Source organism: Heterodontus francisci, chromosome 2 (genome assembly GCF_036365525.1).
Source record: "Heterodontus francisci isolate sHetFra1 chromosome 2, sHetFra1.hap1, whole genome shotgun sequence".
Classification (NCBI taxonomy): Eukaryota; Metazoa; Chordata; class Chondrichthyes; order Heterodontiformes; family Heterodontidae; genus Heterodontus; species Heterodontus francisci.
The window spans coordinates 40,871,508-40,890,269 of NC_090372.1; the positions used below are offsets into that span (position 1 = coordinate 40,871,508).

General features: G+C 44.9%; 1 protein-coding gene across 3 annotated transcripts in view; it reads right to left on the bottom strand.

The window, feature by feature from the left end:
• The window catches only part of stmnd1 (stathmin domain containing 1), a 58,107-nt gene that overhangs the window by 32,709 nt on the left and 6,636 nt on the right, over positions 1–18,762 (bottom strand). Inside the window, exon 1 of one of the 3 annotated variants that reach the window (XM_068050212.1) lies at positions 13,123–13,286. The exons of the other annotated variants lie outside the window; for them this stretch is intronic. Coding sequence (XP_067906313.1) covers positions 13,123–13,200 — 78 coding nt within the window. The 5' untranslated portion in view covers positions 13,201–13,286. Of the gene's footprint in view, positions 1–13,122; positions 13,287–18,762 lie in introns of those variants that run through there. 3 annotated transcript variants of the gene reach the window in all.

An 18,762-nucleotide genomic window follows, 5' to 3' on the forward strand; every position in this document is an offset into this window, starting at 1 on the left:
CCGTCCCTGCCGCATGATTACGCGTTTCTCTCGACCCCGTCGCCGCACCTTTAATTTGTATGTAAAATTGCGTGTGAAACAGGAAAAAGGGCGGAATTGGAAATGCCAACCACTTCCGGTTCTGCCGTCAGAAACACCATGGAACTCATAAAATCCCAGCTCAGGACTTGAACACAAAAAACAAGGCTGACACTCGAGTGCAGTACTGAGAGAGTGCTACACTGTCAGAGGTGTTGCCTTTCAGGTAAGATATTAAAACAAGGCCATGTCTCCCCTCTCTGGAGGACATAAAAGATTTCATGGAAATATGTCAAAGAACAGCAGGGGAATTGTATCCAGGCCAATATTTATTGCTCAATCAATATCACAAAAACAGATTATCTGGTCACTATCTCACAGCTGTTTGTGGGAGCTTGCTGTGTGCACATTAGCTGCTGCATTTCCTACCTTACGACAGTGACTACACTCAAAAAGTACCTTACTAGATGTAAAGCACTTAGAGATGTTCAGTGGTCATGAAAAGTGTTACATAAAGGCAAGTCTTTCTTTTTCCTTTTGTTCAGTGCAGGAAGAAATTTAACAACTTCACCAGGACTACCATGGTAAGAGTCTCCCTATACATCTCTCTTATTCTCTGTACTGCCCTGCACCACCTTGCCTTAGCCTGAACAATATTAATCCTGCCTTTCCCTGCTTCTCTTCCAATCACAAGGGGGCATATTGCTACACCTCCTTCTGCTTGCATTCACACACTGAAGGCCTGCTACTGCCCTCGTAACTATATCTTCCTCTTGGCCACACTTGTTGCCTCTTCCTCCCATCAGCATGTACATTAGGCTAAGCTGCCTCACACATCTTTAAACCACTTGAATGCGGCACATATGAACCTAATGCAATTTTCCTTGCAGGAGAACTTAAGGGAGACAGCAAGAACAGGAGAAGGACCCGTTACACTGCAAATTCTAACACTAATGACGCAGCCATAAATCGACAATATTTGCAGACAGAAGACATGCAAAATTGGAGATGGTGAGGCTGGATACCCTGCACAGGAAGGAGTTTCAGCATTCTCCTTTCCTTTTCTCTTTCACTTAACTAGAAAAGAGATTATTGCTGAAAAAAGAGACATGCTGTCAAAGCTTTTCGTCTTGCACTCAGCAGGACAGATGCAAGAATGCCAAATTTCAAAGGGTAGCAACAATTTATGAGAAAAGGGTGCGGATTAGTCAAGGCATTGCCATGGAGAATGCAAGAGGGAACTATTGTCCCTCACACTTCTGTTTAATTCAAAAAAGGTACAATGCTTGGACATGTTCATTTTCCCTGCAAAGGACAGGTCCCTGCATATGAATATATGTAGTTTCTAGCAAGCGTAAGTGAGCTACATTGCGAGCCCAACTGATCATCTTAAATTGGTTGTAAGTGTAAGTTTTAACATACTCGGGATTGTTCAGTAAGTGCTGTCCAATTGCAGCATCACATCTAACGTTAGACATCGTGTTCTGAGTTTTGCAAGTACAAGCTGGTTGAGTATGGTCAGTAGTCTGCCTATTGCGAACAGCCTAAGGGACGTGCTGTTTGGCATGACCCGCCAGTCACTGGGACGTACGGCCTATGTACTTGGCATCGCACCAGCACTGGAATTCATATACCACATTACTCATTTGTGTGGTGGGCAGAACGTCTTTTTGGGCTGATGGCAGCATCCTGTTAGTGGAAAATACTATTTGTGTTGCTACTGCATAGTAGCAGTGTGAAACGGCTAGCTTCACCTGTTGCTCAAATTTTTGAGATACCTTGCCCTTCAGGATACTTTGAGGTAGACCAAGCACTTTTCAGGTCCAAAAGTGGCGATACACAATAAGCAATGATCTGATCAGGATAGCCATTATAGAAACATAGAAAAATAGGAGCAGGAGTAGGCCATTCGGCGCTTCGAGCCTGCACCGTCATTCAATACGATCAATGCTGATCATCCAAACTCAGTACCCTGTTCCCGCTTTCCCCCGTATCCCTTGATCACTTTAGCCCTAAGAATTATATCTAACTCTTTCTTGAATATATTTAATAATTTGGCCTCAACTGCTTTCTGTGGTAGAGAATTCCACAGGTTCACCATTCTCTGGGTGAAGAAATTCCTCCTCATCTCAGTCCTAAATGGCTTACCCCTTATCCTTAGACTGTCACCCCTGGTCCTGGACTCCCCCGCCATTGGGAACATCCTTCCTGCATCTAGTCTGTCCAGTCCTGTTAGAATTTTGTAGGTTTCTATGAGATCCCCTCTCATTCTTCTAAACTCTAGCAAATACAAGCCTAATCGACCCAATCTCTCTTCTTACGTCAGTCCTACCATCCCAGGAATCAGTCTGGTGAACCTATGCTGCACTACTTCCATAGCAAGAACGTCCTTCCTCAGATAAGGAGACCAAAACTGCACACAATACTCCAGATGTGGTCTCACCAAGGCCTTGTATAATTGCAGCAAGACATCCTTGCTCCTGTACTCAAATTCTCTCGCTTTGAAGGCCAACATACCATTTGCCTTCTTAACTGCCTGCTGCACCTGCATGCTTACTTTCAGCGACTGGTACACAAGGACACCCAGGTCTCACTGCACCTCCCCTTTCCCAATATATCGCCATTCAGATAATAATCTGCCTTTCTGTTTTTGCCACCAAAGTGGATAACCTCACATTTATCCACATTATACTGCATCTGCCATGTATTTGCCCACTCACTCAACCTGCCCAAATCACACTGAAGCTTCTCTGCATCCTCCTCACAGCTCCCACTCCCACCCAGCTTTGTGTCGTCTGCAAACTTGGATATATTACATTTAATTCCCTCATCTATATCATTAATATATATTGTGAATAGCTGGGGTCCTAGCACTGATCCCTGCGGTACCCCACTAGTCACTGCCTGCCACTCGGAAAAAGACTCGTTGATTCCTACTCTTTGTTTCCTGTCTGCCAACCAGTTCTCTATCCATGTCAGTACCTTACCCCCAATCCCATGTGCTTTCATTTTGCACACTAATCTCTTATGTAGGACCCTATTGAAAGCCTTCTGAAAGTCCAAATACACCAAATCCACTGCTTCTCCCTTATCTATTCTACTAGTTACATCCTCAAAATATTCCAGTAGATTTGTCAAGCATAATTTCCGTTTCGGAAATCCATGTTGACTTTGTCCGATCCTGTCGTTGTTTTCAAAGTGCTCTGTTATTACATCTTTTATAATGGACTCTAGCATTTTCCCCACTACTGATGTCAGGCTAACTGGTCTATAATTCCCTGTTTTCTCTCTACCTCCTTTTTTAAATAGTGAGGTTACATTAGCTACCCTCCAATCTGTTGGAACTATTCCAGAGTCCATAGAATTTTGAAAAATGACCAGCAATGCATCTACTATTTCTAGGGCCACTTCCTTAAGTACTCTGGGATGTAGATCATCAGGCCCTGGGGATTTATCGGCCTTTATTATCCTGCAGAATAGCTTTGATGCACCCTATTTCGGCATCAAGCTTGCGCAGTGAGCAGATGGCTCGGGCCCTATTTACGAGCTTGCCAATAAAACTAATCTTATAGCGCGTGGAGCTGTGGGAATCCCAACGTGTATATTGACCAGTGAGGTAGGCTTGCAGTAGTCAGTAGTAGAGAACAAAGTTTCAGATTTCTCAACTAGCACGTCAAGGAAAGGAAGCTCATTAGACTGCAGCATTTCAAAGGTGAATGTGAGGGTGGGATGGAGCGCATTAAGGTGTGTAAGGAAATTTTTACATGTAGCTGCAGATTCATAGAGTTATACAGCACAGAAACAGGCCCTTTGGCCCATCGTGTATGCATTGGCCATCAAGCACCTATCTATTCTAATCCCATTTTCCAGCACATGGCCCGTAGCCTTGTATGCTAAGGCATTTCAAGAGCTCATCTAAATACTTCTTAAATGTTGTGAGGGTTCCTGCCTCTACCATCCCTTCAGGCAGTGTGTTCCAGATTCCAACCACCCTCTGGATGAAATGTTTTTTCCTCAAATCCCCTCTAAACCTGCTGCTCCTTGCCTTAAATCTATGCCCTCTGGTTATTGACACCTCTGCTAAGGGAAAAAGTTTCTTCCTGTCTACCCTATCTATGCCCCTCAAAATTTTGTATACCTCAATCAGGTCCCCCTTCAGCCTTCTCTGCTCTAAGGAAAACAACCCTAGCCTATCCAGTCTCTCTTCATAGCTGAAATGCTCCAGCCCAGGCAACATCCTGGTGAATCACATCCTTTCTATATTGTGGTGCCCAGAACTTTACACAGTACTCCAGCTGTGGCCTAATTAGCGTTTTATACAGCTCCATCATCACCTCCCTGCTCTTATATTCTATGCCTCGGCTAATAAAGGCAAGTATCCCATATCCTTCCCTAACCACCTTATCTACCTGTGCTGCTGCCTTCAGTGATCTATGGACAAGTACACCAAGGTCCCTCTAACCCTTTGTACTTCCTAGGGTCCTGCTATCTGTTGTATATTCCCTTGCCTTGTTAGTCCTCCCAAAATGCATCACCTCACACTTCTCAGGATTAAATTCCATTTGCCGTTGCTCTACCCATCTTATCAGCCCATCTATATCGTCCTGTAATCTAAGGCTATCCTCAATATTTACGACACCAGCAATTTTCATGTCATCTATGAACTTACTGATCATACCTCCTATATTCATGTCTAAATCATTAATGTACACAACAAACAGCAAGGGTCCCTGCACCGATCCCTGCGGTACAGTACTGGTCACAGACTTCCAATCGCAAAAACAACCCTCGACCATCACCCTCTGCCTCCCGCCAGTAAGCCAATTTTGGATCCAATTTGCCAAATTGCCCTGGATCCCATGGGCTCTTACCTTCTTAACCAATCTCCCATGCGGGACCTTATCAAAAGTCTTACTGAAGTCCATGTAGACTACATCAACTGCTTTACCCTCATCTACACATCTAGTCACCTCCTCGAAAAATTCAATCAAATTTGTTAGACATGATCTCCCCCTGGCAAAGCCATGCTGACTATCCTCGATTAATCCCTGCCTCTCCAAGAGGCGATTAATCCTGTCCCTCAGAATTTTTTCCAATAGTTTCCCTACCACAGATGTTACACTCACTAGCCTGTAATTACCTGTTTTTTTCCTTGCTACCCTTCTTGAATAATGGTACCACATTCGCTGTCCTCCAGTCCACTGGCACCTCTCTTCTGGCCAGAGAGGATTTGAAAATTTGTGTCAGAGCCCCTGCTATCTCCTCCCTTGCCTCACATAACAAATATAGCAAATGTATCATCTACGTACTGTAAATATGCAAGGGGTAGGAGGTTAGGGGTCATTCCATAGAAAATGCATTTCTCGTGGAAACCGATGAAAATGTTAGTGAGAGCTGGGCCTAAAGGAGATCCCATGGCAACACCATGTATTTGAGCATACATGGTGTCATTAAAGCTGAACTCAACTGTGCGAGTTGCTAAGTTCAATTAATACAAATTCAGAAATGGCGGCATGTCTGGATTGCCATGACACATCTCAAATGTCTTCTTTGAATTAAACAAAACTGTAGGGAACAATAGTTTCCTGGTGCATTCTCCATGGCAATACCTCAACCAATCAGCACCCTTTTCTTATGCAGTATAAACTGTTGCTCCCTTTGAAATTTGGCATTCTTGCATCGTCCTAATGTTTGCAAGATGAAAAGTTTCAACAGCATGTCTCTTTTTTCAGCAATACTGAAGTTCTGTACTTCCAAGAAAAGAGATTAGAGAAGCTGTGATTGTTCTCTTTAAAGCAGAGAGGTTAAGGGGAGATTTAATAGAAGTGCTCAAATTTTTTTTGGTGGGGGGAGATGCTTGTTAGAGTAAATAAGGAAAATTGTTTTCACTGGCAGGAGGGTTGGAAGGACATAGATTTAAGATAATTGGCAAAAAAACCAGAGGGGGATGAAGAGGAATGTTTTTACGCAGCAAGTTATAATGATCTGGAATGCAGTGCCTGAAAGGGTGGTGGAAGCAGCTTTAGTCACAATTTTCAAAAGGAAATTAGGTAAATGCTTGAAGGGGGAAGAAATTGCGGGGCTTTGGGGAGAGAACAAGGAAGTGGGACTAATTGAATAGCTGTTTCAAAGAGCTGACACCAGCACGATGTGCCAAGTGGTCTCTTTCTGTGCTGTAAGATTATATATAATGCCAAAGACTTGTGGGTTGATAGGTAAATTGGCCATTGTAAATTGCCCCTAGTGTAGGTAGGGGGTAGGAGAACTGAGGGAAGGTGGGGATGGGAGAGGGAAATGGGATTAATGTAGGATTAGTATAAATGGGTGGTTGATGGTCGGCATGGACTCGGTGGGCCGAAGGGCCTGTTTCGGTGCTGTATCTCTCTATGACTCTATAACTCTCTTTTTCACATAATTAGATGACAACCTTGTGCTGCATTGTGCTGCCATTCATCTAGTATTGCTTACCCTTGTCATCATGTGCTAATCCTTTCCCTCTGCTCTTTTTCAAGCTTTTCAAATGACTCAGGCCTTGCAGCTGCAGGAATTCCCAACTTAGCAATGGGTGTTGCATCAAATTAGCTAGCAACAACGGATGCAGATCAATACCGATAAACACAGTTCTAAGGACCTGGGTGCAGTGCCTGAAGAAACTGAACCACCTCACCAGGCCAAACAAGGTAAAATTCCCATTCACATCTGTCTGCAGCTCCAGGACCAGTAATGCACTGTCAGGGAATATGTTGCCCTCTGTCAGGATGACAGTGTGTCTGGTCGCTCACCACCCCTACCAACAATGCCCATCCTGGTGCCAGAAAGCCAACTGGCTATCAAGTTGCTGTAAACTGCAGTTGGGCACTTTCAGGTCTGAATTCCTCGAGGCCTTAATTGACCCACAGCAGCCTTCTATCTCCTGTACTGAAGCCACTGGGAAAATACCTCGTAGAAGCACTAGAGTAGGTAAAAGAGCACTTAAGACAGGCACTATGGACTCACAATAGGTAATAATTAATGGGTATAAATAAGTAAAATGACCTTTTTTGTGCAGAGAGTGTTTATATAGTTACTGGTGAACCTACAATATTAGTTGATATGAATATTAATGTTGGTCTTTTAAGTGCGTGCAGTTTATTTGAGGGTAGAAGGACTGGGATAGATATTGGACATGACTGCTAATGGAGGGGATCAGGGCTTTGTAAAATGAAGTGCTCTTCAATGGGCTTCTGCTAAAGAGCTCTGACTGCAAGTAGTTGTTGGAGCCTTCCACTTCCTCATTATTCTCTATAGAATCAATTTATCTTTCTCATTATACTATGGTCCCCACTGTCAAGGAAAGTTATGCAGAATATAGCAAACCACTGTCATAAAGGACAATCTTCATGGGCTGCATTTTAGGAAGTCTTCAGACCTTTCCAGACAATGGAATTGTTGCTTGAGGACGCCAATGATCTGTTTGATGAAGGCTTTAGGTGAGTACATTATACGTAGCACAGGTCAAGGTGAGTTCCTTAGAGGAATCATGAGCCAATTGTGCATGTTTGTCCTTGTCCTCACGCAGCCAGCCTTTAACTCACTGCAGATGTGCAAAGAGTGTTGGCTGGGGAGAGATGGTAGATTGATGCAATATTATAGTGGCATGGCCGCTGCCAGGAAAAAGGGCACAGACTGGCACTGCATGTCTGTGGATGATAAGACACTAATTGCACACGAACGGAATGGAAGTCCTTGCAATTCATGAATGTAGTTGGCCTTCTGAAGGAGTCCACAGGGTGTTGTGGGTGCAAAGGCCCTGGGATTTGGGGAATTCTGCAATATGTGTGAGCCCCAGAGCTCTATCCTGCTGCTTCCAGTTGTCCATGGGGAAGGTGATGAAAGTGTTGCCTGGAGCGCACATGGCATCAATCACCTACTTAATGCAAACATGAACTGCAGATTACCTGATGTTACAGACATTCCCTGCGGCAGCCTTGAAGGAGCCAGAGGCAAAGAAGTTGAGGGCTGCACTGACCTTGAATACAACAGGCGATGCTGTGCTAGCTGAGGTAGTTGGTTGCAGGGGGTGACAGAACCCTGTGACAGCCTTCTAGGAGAAGTGTAGTCTCTTTATGCAGAGAACTACAGGTATGCTGTCCTAGGCCTATGCACTCAGAAGGTGAGGATTCCTGCTAACAGATTCCTCTGGTATTGCTGCAGCTACTGCTCCGTTCACTCCTTCCCCCGTTGCTTCTCCTCCACTTCCCTCTCCTCATCTTCTTGCAGAGGACTACCCATGAAGAAAAAGTGCATTGTCAGAATCCCTTTAAGAGTTCATAAGATTGTACAGCCACTACAAACACTTTGACATTGTTTAAGTAGCAATGAAAACACTATCTAATACAAGCAAAATGTCTCCAAAAATTTTACAACATTTCAGCAGAGAACAGTGGAGGATCCCTTTAAATACTGGAAATTGCCGTTTTCAGAGTTGGTTCATGAATGCCTTGCTGAATTGATTGTAGCACACAGAGGACCCTCCTCAGGCCAAAAAGGATGGTACTAAGAGCAGGAGTGAGACATGAAGACCTGTGTGTTTCCATTGTAACAAGGCAGGTCACCTTCGCGCTGACTGCTGAAAGTTACGGGGAAAATCTGTAGGATTAATCAGGGCACACCAGACCAGTGCAGCAGAAGGGACCCTGATGGAAAGCACAGCAGACAAGGCTGTTGCTTTAACTGCGGCAGCAAGACCCAGTAAACATACCGCTATGAGTGTGGGAAAACTTAACAAAATCCCTGAGAGTTATCAGGATTTTGTGTCCCAAGGAAAAGTGACCCCGTACCCCTCGAGTGAGGCAAGCAAGCCCATAGTCATACTTAGGGATACAGGGGCCACCCAATCCCTTCTCTGGGCAAAGGCATGACCTTTCCTGCAGAGAGTGCACTGATTGCTCGAGTGTTAGCGAATGGTATCGGAGGGCGGTATATGTCCATACCTTTATATCGGGTGCACCTGGAGTACAATCTTGTTTCGGGACTGGTAACCATGGGGATTATCCCTAGTTTACCTGTGGACGGATTCGACCTGTTGCTGGGTAATGATCTGGCGGGGATAAAGGTGATAGCTTCTCCAGTGGTTTTAGAGAGACCGAAAGAGGTCAGGGAGACAGAGCAGTTGCAGGAGACTGCTCGAACCAAAGCTGAAGCAAAGGGAGTCCCAGAGTGCTACTACTTAAAGAACGAGGTGCTGATGAGGAAGTGGAGACCTTCTCACAGATCTGTGGATGAAGAGTGGACAGTGATTCATCAGACAGTGATGCTGCCGAGCTACCGTAAAGAAATATTAAGAATAGCCCACGAACTTCCAATGGCTGGACATGTCGGTATACGAAAAACCCAAGCCCGCATAAGACAGCATTTTGACTGGCCAAAACTCCACAAAGATGTGGTGGAATTCTGTAAAACTTGCCATATGTGCCAGGTTGTGAGGAAGCCCCAACCTGCAATAAAACCTGCACCCCTAATTCCCATACCGGCTTTTGGGGAAGCGTTCAACCGTTCAGAACCGTGCTGGTGGGTTATGTGGGATCCCTGCTGAAAACAAAAGGGGGCTACCAGTATCTTCTCACCATTATGGATGTGGCTACATGATTCTCAGAAGCAATTCCACTAAGAACTATCTCTGCCATGGTAGTGGTGGAGGGGCTAACCCATTTATCAGATATGGGCTGCCTGCTGAGATCCAGTTGGATCAGGGCACGAATTTCATGACTGGAATCCTTCAAAAAGTCATGGGGGTAGTCTGGGCAGAACCTAGCTAAAGTCCTTAGCTTACCACCCACAGTCACAAGGTGCTTTCGAATGGTACCACCAGACCCTAAAGACATTGATCAGGGCATACTGCTATGAGGACTCCCATGACTGGGACAAAGGGTTTGGATTTCTCCTGTTTGCCACGAGAGACTCACTAAATGTCCACCGGCTTTAGTCCCTTTGAATTAGTTTATGGACACGAGGTGAGGGTCCTCTTAAACAAATCAAGGGAGAGGTTTTTGGGACACAGGGATACATCTTCCTTGTTAGATTATATCGCCATGTTCTGGGAGTGGCTCATGAGAGCCTGTGCAGTGGCTCAGGAGCACCTAAAAACATCCCAGACAGCTATGAGAAGGCAGACAGACAAACATGCCAAGGCCAGAACATTTTGGCCTGGAGACCATGTGTTAGTACTACACCCAATACAGGTGAACCCCCGAAAGCCTGGTTCACTGGCCCCCTATAGAGTAAAGAGAATTGGCAGGATGAATTATATAATTGACACGCCAGACCATAGGAAAAAGCAAAGGTTATGCCACATCAACAAGTTAAAATAATGTGGTAGGAATATGGGATTAGTATAAATGGGTGGTTGATGGTCGGCACAGACTTGGTGGGCCGAAGGGCCTGTTTCAGTGCTGTATCTCTAAACTAAACTAAACTAAACTAATATCACAGCTTTGAAGGGGACTAACAAGCCCAGGTCTGTGAGGCAGTTACGACAGAGGAGGACAAAAAGGACAGTGAGAACGAGTTAGAGGAGGACTTGGAGGGTTCCCAAATTGAACCCCTACTGTTCGGTTAGCCAACACTGAAATGTTAGGAAAATTAGATACTGTACCCTCCTACCTAAATGCAGGACAAAGAGAAGCCCTAAAAAGGCTGCTCACAGCATTTAAAGAAATCTGCAGGGACACACCAGGGTGCACAACCCTTACCCTACCCGATCTGGATGTAGGAGAACCCCTTCCATAAAACAGAATCCCTATCGCTGAGGTCCCAGGAAACTGACCCAGGTTCGGGAGGAAATTCGGTATATGCTGGAAAACAAGCTGATTGAGCCCAGCCTGAGCAGCTGGACTTTCCCAGTTGTGCTTGTGCCCAAGCCCGATGGTTCAGCAAGGCTCTGCATTAATTACAAGAAGGTTAATGCAATGACGAGTGCTGATTCCTACCCAATTCCCCACCTGGAAGACTGTCTTGATAGAGTAGGGAATGCCACCTACATTACCAAGATAGACTTGCTAAAAGGATACTGGCAGGTTCCCTTAACACCCAAGCCAAAGAGATCTCAGCTTTTGTCACCCCAGATGGCCTATTCCAGTGCCGAGTTACGCCCTTTGGATTAGGAATGCCCAAGACACCTTCCAAAGGCTGATGAACCAGGTAGTGGCTGGCCTATCCAATTGTGTAGTGTACCTGGATAATTTACTAGTGTACAGTGAGACCTGTACAGACCAATTAGAAGCCCTTTTCCTGAAGGTTACAGTCAGCCGACATAGTGGTAAAGCTTGCAAAAAGAATGTTTACTAAAGCTCAAGTAACCTACCTAGGGCATGTTGTAGGAACAGCAAAAATACAGGCACTGATATCCCGTCCCCACGGCCAAATGGGAAATAATGCGATTTTTGGGATGTGTGGGCTTTACCTGCAAGCTCATCCCAAACCTCAGCACGATAGCCGCCCCACTGACAGACTTACTGCAGAAAAGAGTAAAGGTAGTGTGGTGAGAGAGGTGCCAGACAGCTTTTGAGAGGCTAAAAGTCATTTTAACCAATGAACCAGTGCTCACGGCTCCGAATTTTAATAAACCCTTTAAACTGGCAGTTGATGCTTGTGACCGAGGGGTAGGTGCCGTCCTGCTCCAAACTCAGCTACAAAGACTCATGGACTGTCCCTCCCATGCCTGTAACTTGTTCCCCTTGACTATAAGAGTCAAGAAAACCCGTGGTCATAGAACAAGTTGTTGCATCTCCGCCCCTGATCCCAATAAATAACACCCACTGGATGTGGTTAACAAATTCTGCTACCTTGAGTCCACTGTGACAGACAATCTGTCCCTTGATGCAGAGCTCAATACACACACAGGAAAAGCAGCTACCACCTTTGGCCAACTCGTGAAACACACGAGGGTAACACCAAGGTGACCCTTAGGACCAAACTGATGGTTATAAGGCCTGTGTTCTCAGCACTTTGCCGTACGGCTGTGAAACATGGACGACTTACAGCTACCAGGAAAAGAAGCTCAATAATTTTCATCTGCGCTGTCCACGGCACATTATGGGTATATCCTGGCAGGATGAAATCACAAATGCGGCACTTCTCAAAGGCAGAGCTCCCAAGTGTGTTGGCACGAATCAAACAGAGATAGGTTCGGTGGATCGGACACACCTGCAGGATGGAAAACGGTTACATATCCAAGGACCTTCTGTATGGTGAGTTAGCTGGGGCCAGACGACCAGTAGGGCGCCCAAAGCTCCACTTCAAGGATGTTTGCAAGGCACATCCTGTGGCCACAATGTACACTACCACAATGACCAGTTGCTACAGCAGCTTGGCAACAGGCAGCAACGTCAAAAACAACAACTCAGAGCGCCAGTTGGCAGCTTCACGTGCAGCACTTGTGGCAGAACCTGCCTCTCAAGGATTGGCCTTCACAGCCATCAGCAAAGGTGCACCAAGAGAAGACACCTCACTTAAATGGATTGCTGCGTGTCCCATCTTCTTTCGCAGATGGAAGGATGCCAACCCTACCATACACACATAGGAACACAAATACATGTATATCTACACAGACACATTTATAGAGACATAAACACTTATATAGATACACAAAATATAAATATACAAACATACTTATACATTTATATATCATACACCCATGCACACATACATCGAGAGAGAAAGATATGAAACTGCGAGGGATAGATTTGTAAATTCCTATGAAGATAGTACAATGTCAAGGGAGTTAGTGAAACTAGTTGCAGTGACTTTGGATTATTTTCAAAAAAACACAATACATACTCCTGGACTTAATCCTCCCTTTACAGTTATTGCCAAAACCAGAGAGGGTGAGATGGAAAAGCAAGGGAGACAGAGAGGGAGAGATACACTACCTTAGCACTACCTTAGATTTCAGTAATGCTTCAACCTTACAATGTTTACTGATATATTTGGCATCAGACAGCCAGTTTGGAAAGAGAGATCAGATACAGAGAGTCTATGGGATGTCCATGCCTCTCTCAGCAATGAGAGACCTAACCTAGTGGCTGCAGGCCCAGTGGGCCCACTTGCTTCTCCGAGGCCGGTTACCTTGCGTTTTCTTTCCAGACTGTCCTCGGTTCCGGCCTCCGGTTGTGTGGAAACCGCTCTAGATGTGCCGCATCCCATTCCGACTGGCACGCTGCTTCTCAACTCCCTCTCCACTTTCGTTACATTCCCAGGCGCTCTCTCTCCGCCCAGCCATTGTCGTTACCATGGACTCCACCGTTACCATGGCGCGTTACTACAATACCAAACGTCACTGCACCCTCAGAAGTTGCGCGCGCACAGTTCGTGGAACTGTCGGAATGTGAATGGTTATTTCTATCCAGTTTCCCAGTAATGAATATGAGGCAGATTCTCAACACCCATACCTCTGCATGGAGAAGTAGTAGGGCCGTACATCCAGTAATAACAACAGACTCATCTATCTAATAATGCTACAGCTAGAGAGTTTTTATTTACATGGTGCCTTAGTCCCATTCGCCCATCATTGGCATGCATTGGCTCCGGGTTCACCAGTGCCTCAAACTGAAAAGTCTCATCCTTGTTTTCAAATCCCTCCTCCCTCTTCTGAGGGTGCTCCTTGAGAGTCTCCTGGCCCCATGCAGTCCCACGGCATCTCTGCTCATGCCCACCTGCACCACTAATGCCTCCAGCACAACATCCGTCACTATGGATCCTCTGTCTGCCCTGGTGTTCAGTTTCCACGAATTTCCATTGCAGCAATCTTTTAGTGCAGGTCCCCCTTTTAGAGACAGTCTGCCTTTAAGAAAGAGCAGGCTGCCTGTACCATGGAATCAACACACAATACTGCTGGGGCCTCTTGCTATGTGTGGAGCTTGCCGGTAGCGTTGAAGAGCAGGCAACATGTTGGAGGCGCACCAGCTGACACTACAATGCTGGCGTTTACTCTTCATGCAAGCAAGCAGTTCTAATCGCAGGTATGATGGGCTCAATGGCCTCCTTCTGTGCTGTTTCATTCTACGATTCTATGAATACATTTGCAATATGTCACAGATGCCAGTCTTCAGCCAATGCGATTCACTCCACGTGATATCAAGCAATGACTGAAGGCACTGGATACTGCAAAGGCTATTGGTCCTGGTAACATCCCTGCTGTAGCACTGAAGACTTGTGCTGCAGAACCAGCTTTGCCCCTAGCCATCTGTTCCAGTACAGCTACAACACTGGCATCTACCCAACAATGTGGAAAATTGCCCAGGTATGTCCTGTCCACAAAAAGCAGGACAAATCTAATCCGGTCAATTACCGCCCCATCAGCCTACGCTCAATCATTAGCAAAGTGATGGAAGGTGTCGTCGATAGTGCTATCAAGCGGCACTTACACAGCAAAAACCTACTAGCCTATGCTCAGTTTGGGTTCTGCCAAGGCCACTCAGCTCCTGACCTCATTACAGCCTTGGTCCAAACATGGACAAAAGAGCTGAAATCCAGAAGTGAGGTGAGAGAGTGGTTGTCCTTGATATCAAGGCAGCATTTGACCGAGTGTGGCATCAAGGAGCCCTAATCAAATTGAAGTCAATGGGAATTGGGGGAAAACTCTCCACTGGTTGGAGTCATAACTAGCACAAAGGAAGATGGTTGTGGTTGTTGGAGGGCAATCATCTCAGCTCCAGGACATTGCTGCAGGAGTTCCTCAGGGTAGTGTCCTAGGCCCAACCATCTTCAGCTACTTCATCAATGATCTTCCTTCAATCATAAGGTCAGAAGTGGGGATGTTCGCTGATGATTGCACAATGTTCAGTACTATTCGCAACTCCTCAGACACTGAAGCAGTCAGTGTAGAAATGCAGCAAGACCTGGACAATACTCAAGCTTGGCTGATAAGTGGCAAGTAACACTCGTGCCACACAAGTGCCAGGCAATGATGATCTCCAACAAGAGAGAATCTAACCATCTCCCCTTGACATTAAATGGCATTACCATCGCTATAGCCCCAACATCAATATCCTGGGGGCTACCATTGTCCAGAAACTGAACTGGTGCAGCCACATTAATACTGTGACTACAAGCGCAGGTCAGAGGCTTGGATCTCTGCTGTGAGTAACCCACCTCCTGACTGCACAAAGCCTGTCCACCATCTACAAGGCACAAGACAGGCATGTGATGGAATATTCTCCACTTGCCTGCTAGATTGCAGTTCCAACAACACGCAGGAAGCTCAACATCATCCAGGACAAAGCAGCCCACTTGATCGGCACCCCATCCACCACCGTAACCATTCACTCCCTCCACCATTGACGCACAGAGAGTAGCAATGTATAGTATAAAAGGGGGGAGATGTAGGATTAGAATCCCCTCCAACTGGGAAATTTATGGAATATAAAAATCCAGGCCCATAGACATGTTTTGGCCTCATGTTTTTAAACTACAAAATACAAAAGCAAAGCTGCAGCCAACAGCACAGGGCTGGGCAGCATGGGGTTAATTTGGACATTCAGTAAAAGACAGTGGCTCATCAAAAAGGATTCAGACATTGACTGAGTGCCATCATGGAACAATGTTACCAGGGGAAAAACATTACCTGTCATTGGTTAATGCAACTAAGAGACTGATTACAATGTACAAGAAACCTGCCATCGGTATAATACAATTAAGGAATTGTAATACAACTAATGCCAGCATTAGAGACAATGGCATTGGAATCTGGCCATTGTAACTATGATCGGTTCCTCTCGAGAAGAGAGATGGGACATTCACACCTTCATCAACCTCAGAGCCAGGTGCTTTTACTGCATTGCCTCAAAACAGCAGGAGGATTGTTTAAACGATCTGAGAGCTGATCATATTCATCTGGGCTATTTCTTCCATGGAATGACTATATTGTTTCAACCAGTGTGAGCTGATCATATTTGTCTGGACTATGTGTGGAATAAACTAAGAGGTATTAACTACTGGACATTTTGAACAACACGAACAACAGGAAATATGTTTGATATGTTTGAGTTGAACGATTATAAAAAGAGGGCATACTGGAGTGACTGTGCTGCAGTTAGGTGAAGAAGGACGGGGACTTGTCATCTCCAGATCCAGGCCTACAACCAACATCGGCAACGACCAGCCGTGTAGGTGATTGTAAGTTTTCAGTCAAATCTTGAAGGGATTTGCACTGTGGGGGCTGCAGTCGGAAGAGGCGATAGCCTGGTCAGCTATAAACGCAAGTTACAGGACAGGACAGGATGGTCCGACCACCCAATCTTGTCTGTCTCTCAAGAAACCAAGCAACTGGATTGTGAGTGTACATCAGCAGATATTTGTATCAGTATTTCTACATTGATATCGATTTATCTGCTAAGGGATTTGGGTTAAGAAAGGCGTTGCTGGTAATATAAGTAAAGTGGACTTTGGTGATAGATAGACTGCAGCGGTTCTAGGAAGCGGCTTATCACCACCTTCTCAAGGGCATGGAATGGGCAACAAATACTGGCCTTGCAAGCGACGCCCACATCCCATGAAACAAATAAAAAATGTTGTAATTCCACCATATGTTCTGTAATTTATTTCATGTTACATGGCATAACAACCATGCATGATATAATATTTTGCGTGACATAAAACCCCTGTATTATAACAATTGGTGTGTGTAATATCACTGTATTATCTAATATGTTGTATATTATATTGTATAGCATTCCTGTTACTATTAAATAGCGTATACTGAGTCACTGTGAAAGAGCCACAGGAAGCTGCTAGTATTCGATAATAACAAGAATAAGAAATGTCGAGGCCTGCCAGTTCTTCTAAGAACTCCTTTTTTCAAGAAAACTGTTCTTTTCAGAGCAAATTCACATGGTGTAAAATCATCTCTATCAATGTTACCACTCTCACCATGAAAACCTTCAAACAACTTTTAATAACAGACCCTTTTTTTAAAATTACAGTCTCGTGGGTTTAATAATAACAAACTAGGAACATGGAGCCCTCCATCTAATAATAGACTGCTGTATCCTACAATAACACAGCAATATTCACATTGAACCCAATATCTACTAATAACATGGAGCCCTGTATCCAATAATAATAGAGCCTTGGTCTCTTTAATAACATGAACTCCTGCAGCTAATACATTGAAATACACATAAGTTACAACACAAAAAAAAACATTCAAACCAACGAGTCCATGCTGGCTTTTACTCTCCATGCGAGCAAATAGTTCTAACCACATTTACACACACTTCCCATATCTGTTCATCCCCTTTTCCTTCATCCACCCATCTAAGCTAATCTTGAATGTTGACAGATTTTCTGCCTCAACTACTGATCTTGGAAGTAAATTCCACTGCCTCACAAATCTTTGTCTAAAGAAGTTTCTCTTGCACGCTATTCTAAATCTCTTAAATTTAATTGTGTATCTACCGTTGAGTTGGCAATAGAAATCGTTGACTATTTTTATTTTACTGCGGAGTTCCTACAAAGAGCCAGCACAGATGTGATGGGCCAAATGGCTTCCTTCTGCACTGTATTATTCAATAACTAGCCACAGTCATAACTATGGTGACACGTTTTTAGACATCACTAATTTCAGTAGAGAACATCTTTCACGCAGTTAGGTAAATATACTTCATATGTATATTTACAGAACAAACATCTACTACCATTCAGTGTAAAAGTTTGCAATCATTCTTTTTTGACAAAGTTTGGAATTTTGGAATGAATTTATGAGCTCTCTAACCAATAATGCAGAACTTTATGTTCATCAACACATAAACCTACATCTTATCATTCTGTATCTATTAACAACAGAGCCTTATATCTAATATTAGTACACTAGATCTCCATATCTAATAATAGCAGAGACATGTTTCTGTTAAGACAGAACCCTATGTCTGTTAATAAAACTGTACTTTGTGTCTAATCATGTATCTAATAATAATAGCCTCTCATTATCATCTGATTATCAACTGTGCTTAATCCTAAGTAGTGACACCAATAAGGCAGCAAGAGAGAGATAAAGGCAAAGACAGAGGCAGACGTCTTCTTCTTCTTTGGCCTCCTTGTCTCGAGAGACAATGGGTAAGTGCCTGGAGGTGGTCAGTGGTTTGTGAAGCAGCGCCTGGAGTGGCTATAAAGGCCAATTCTAGAGTGACAGACTCTTCCACAGGTGCTGCAGATAAAGTTGGTTGTCGGGGCTGTTACACAGTTGGCTCTCCCCTTGCACTTCTGTCTTTTTTCCTGCCAACTGCTAGGTCTCTTCGACTCGCCACACTTTAGCCCCGCCTTTGTGGCTGCCCGCCAGCTCTGGTGATCAATGGCAACTGACTCCCATGACTTGTGATCAATGTCACAGGAATTCATGTCACATTTGCAGACGTCTTTAAAGCGGAGACATGGACGGCCGGTGGGTCTGAAAACAGTGATGAGCTCGCTGTACAACGTGTCCTTGGGGATCCTGCCATCTTCCATGCGGCTCACATGGCCAAGCCATCTCAAGCGCCTCTGGCTTAGTTGGGTGTATATGCTGGGGATGTTGGCTGCCTTGAGGACTTCTGTGTTGGAGATACGGTCCTGCCACCTGATGCCAAGGATTCTCCGGAGGCAGCGAAGCTGGAATGAATTGAGACATCGCTCTTGGCTGACATATGTTGTCCAGGCCTCGCTGCCGTAGAGCAAGGTACTGAGGACACAGGCTTGATACACTCGGACTTTTGTGTTCCATGTCAGTGCGCC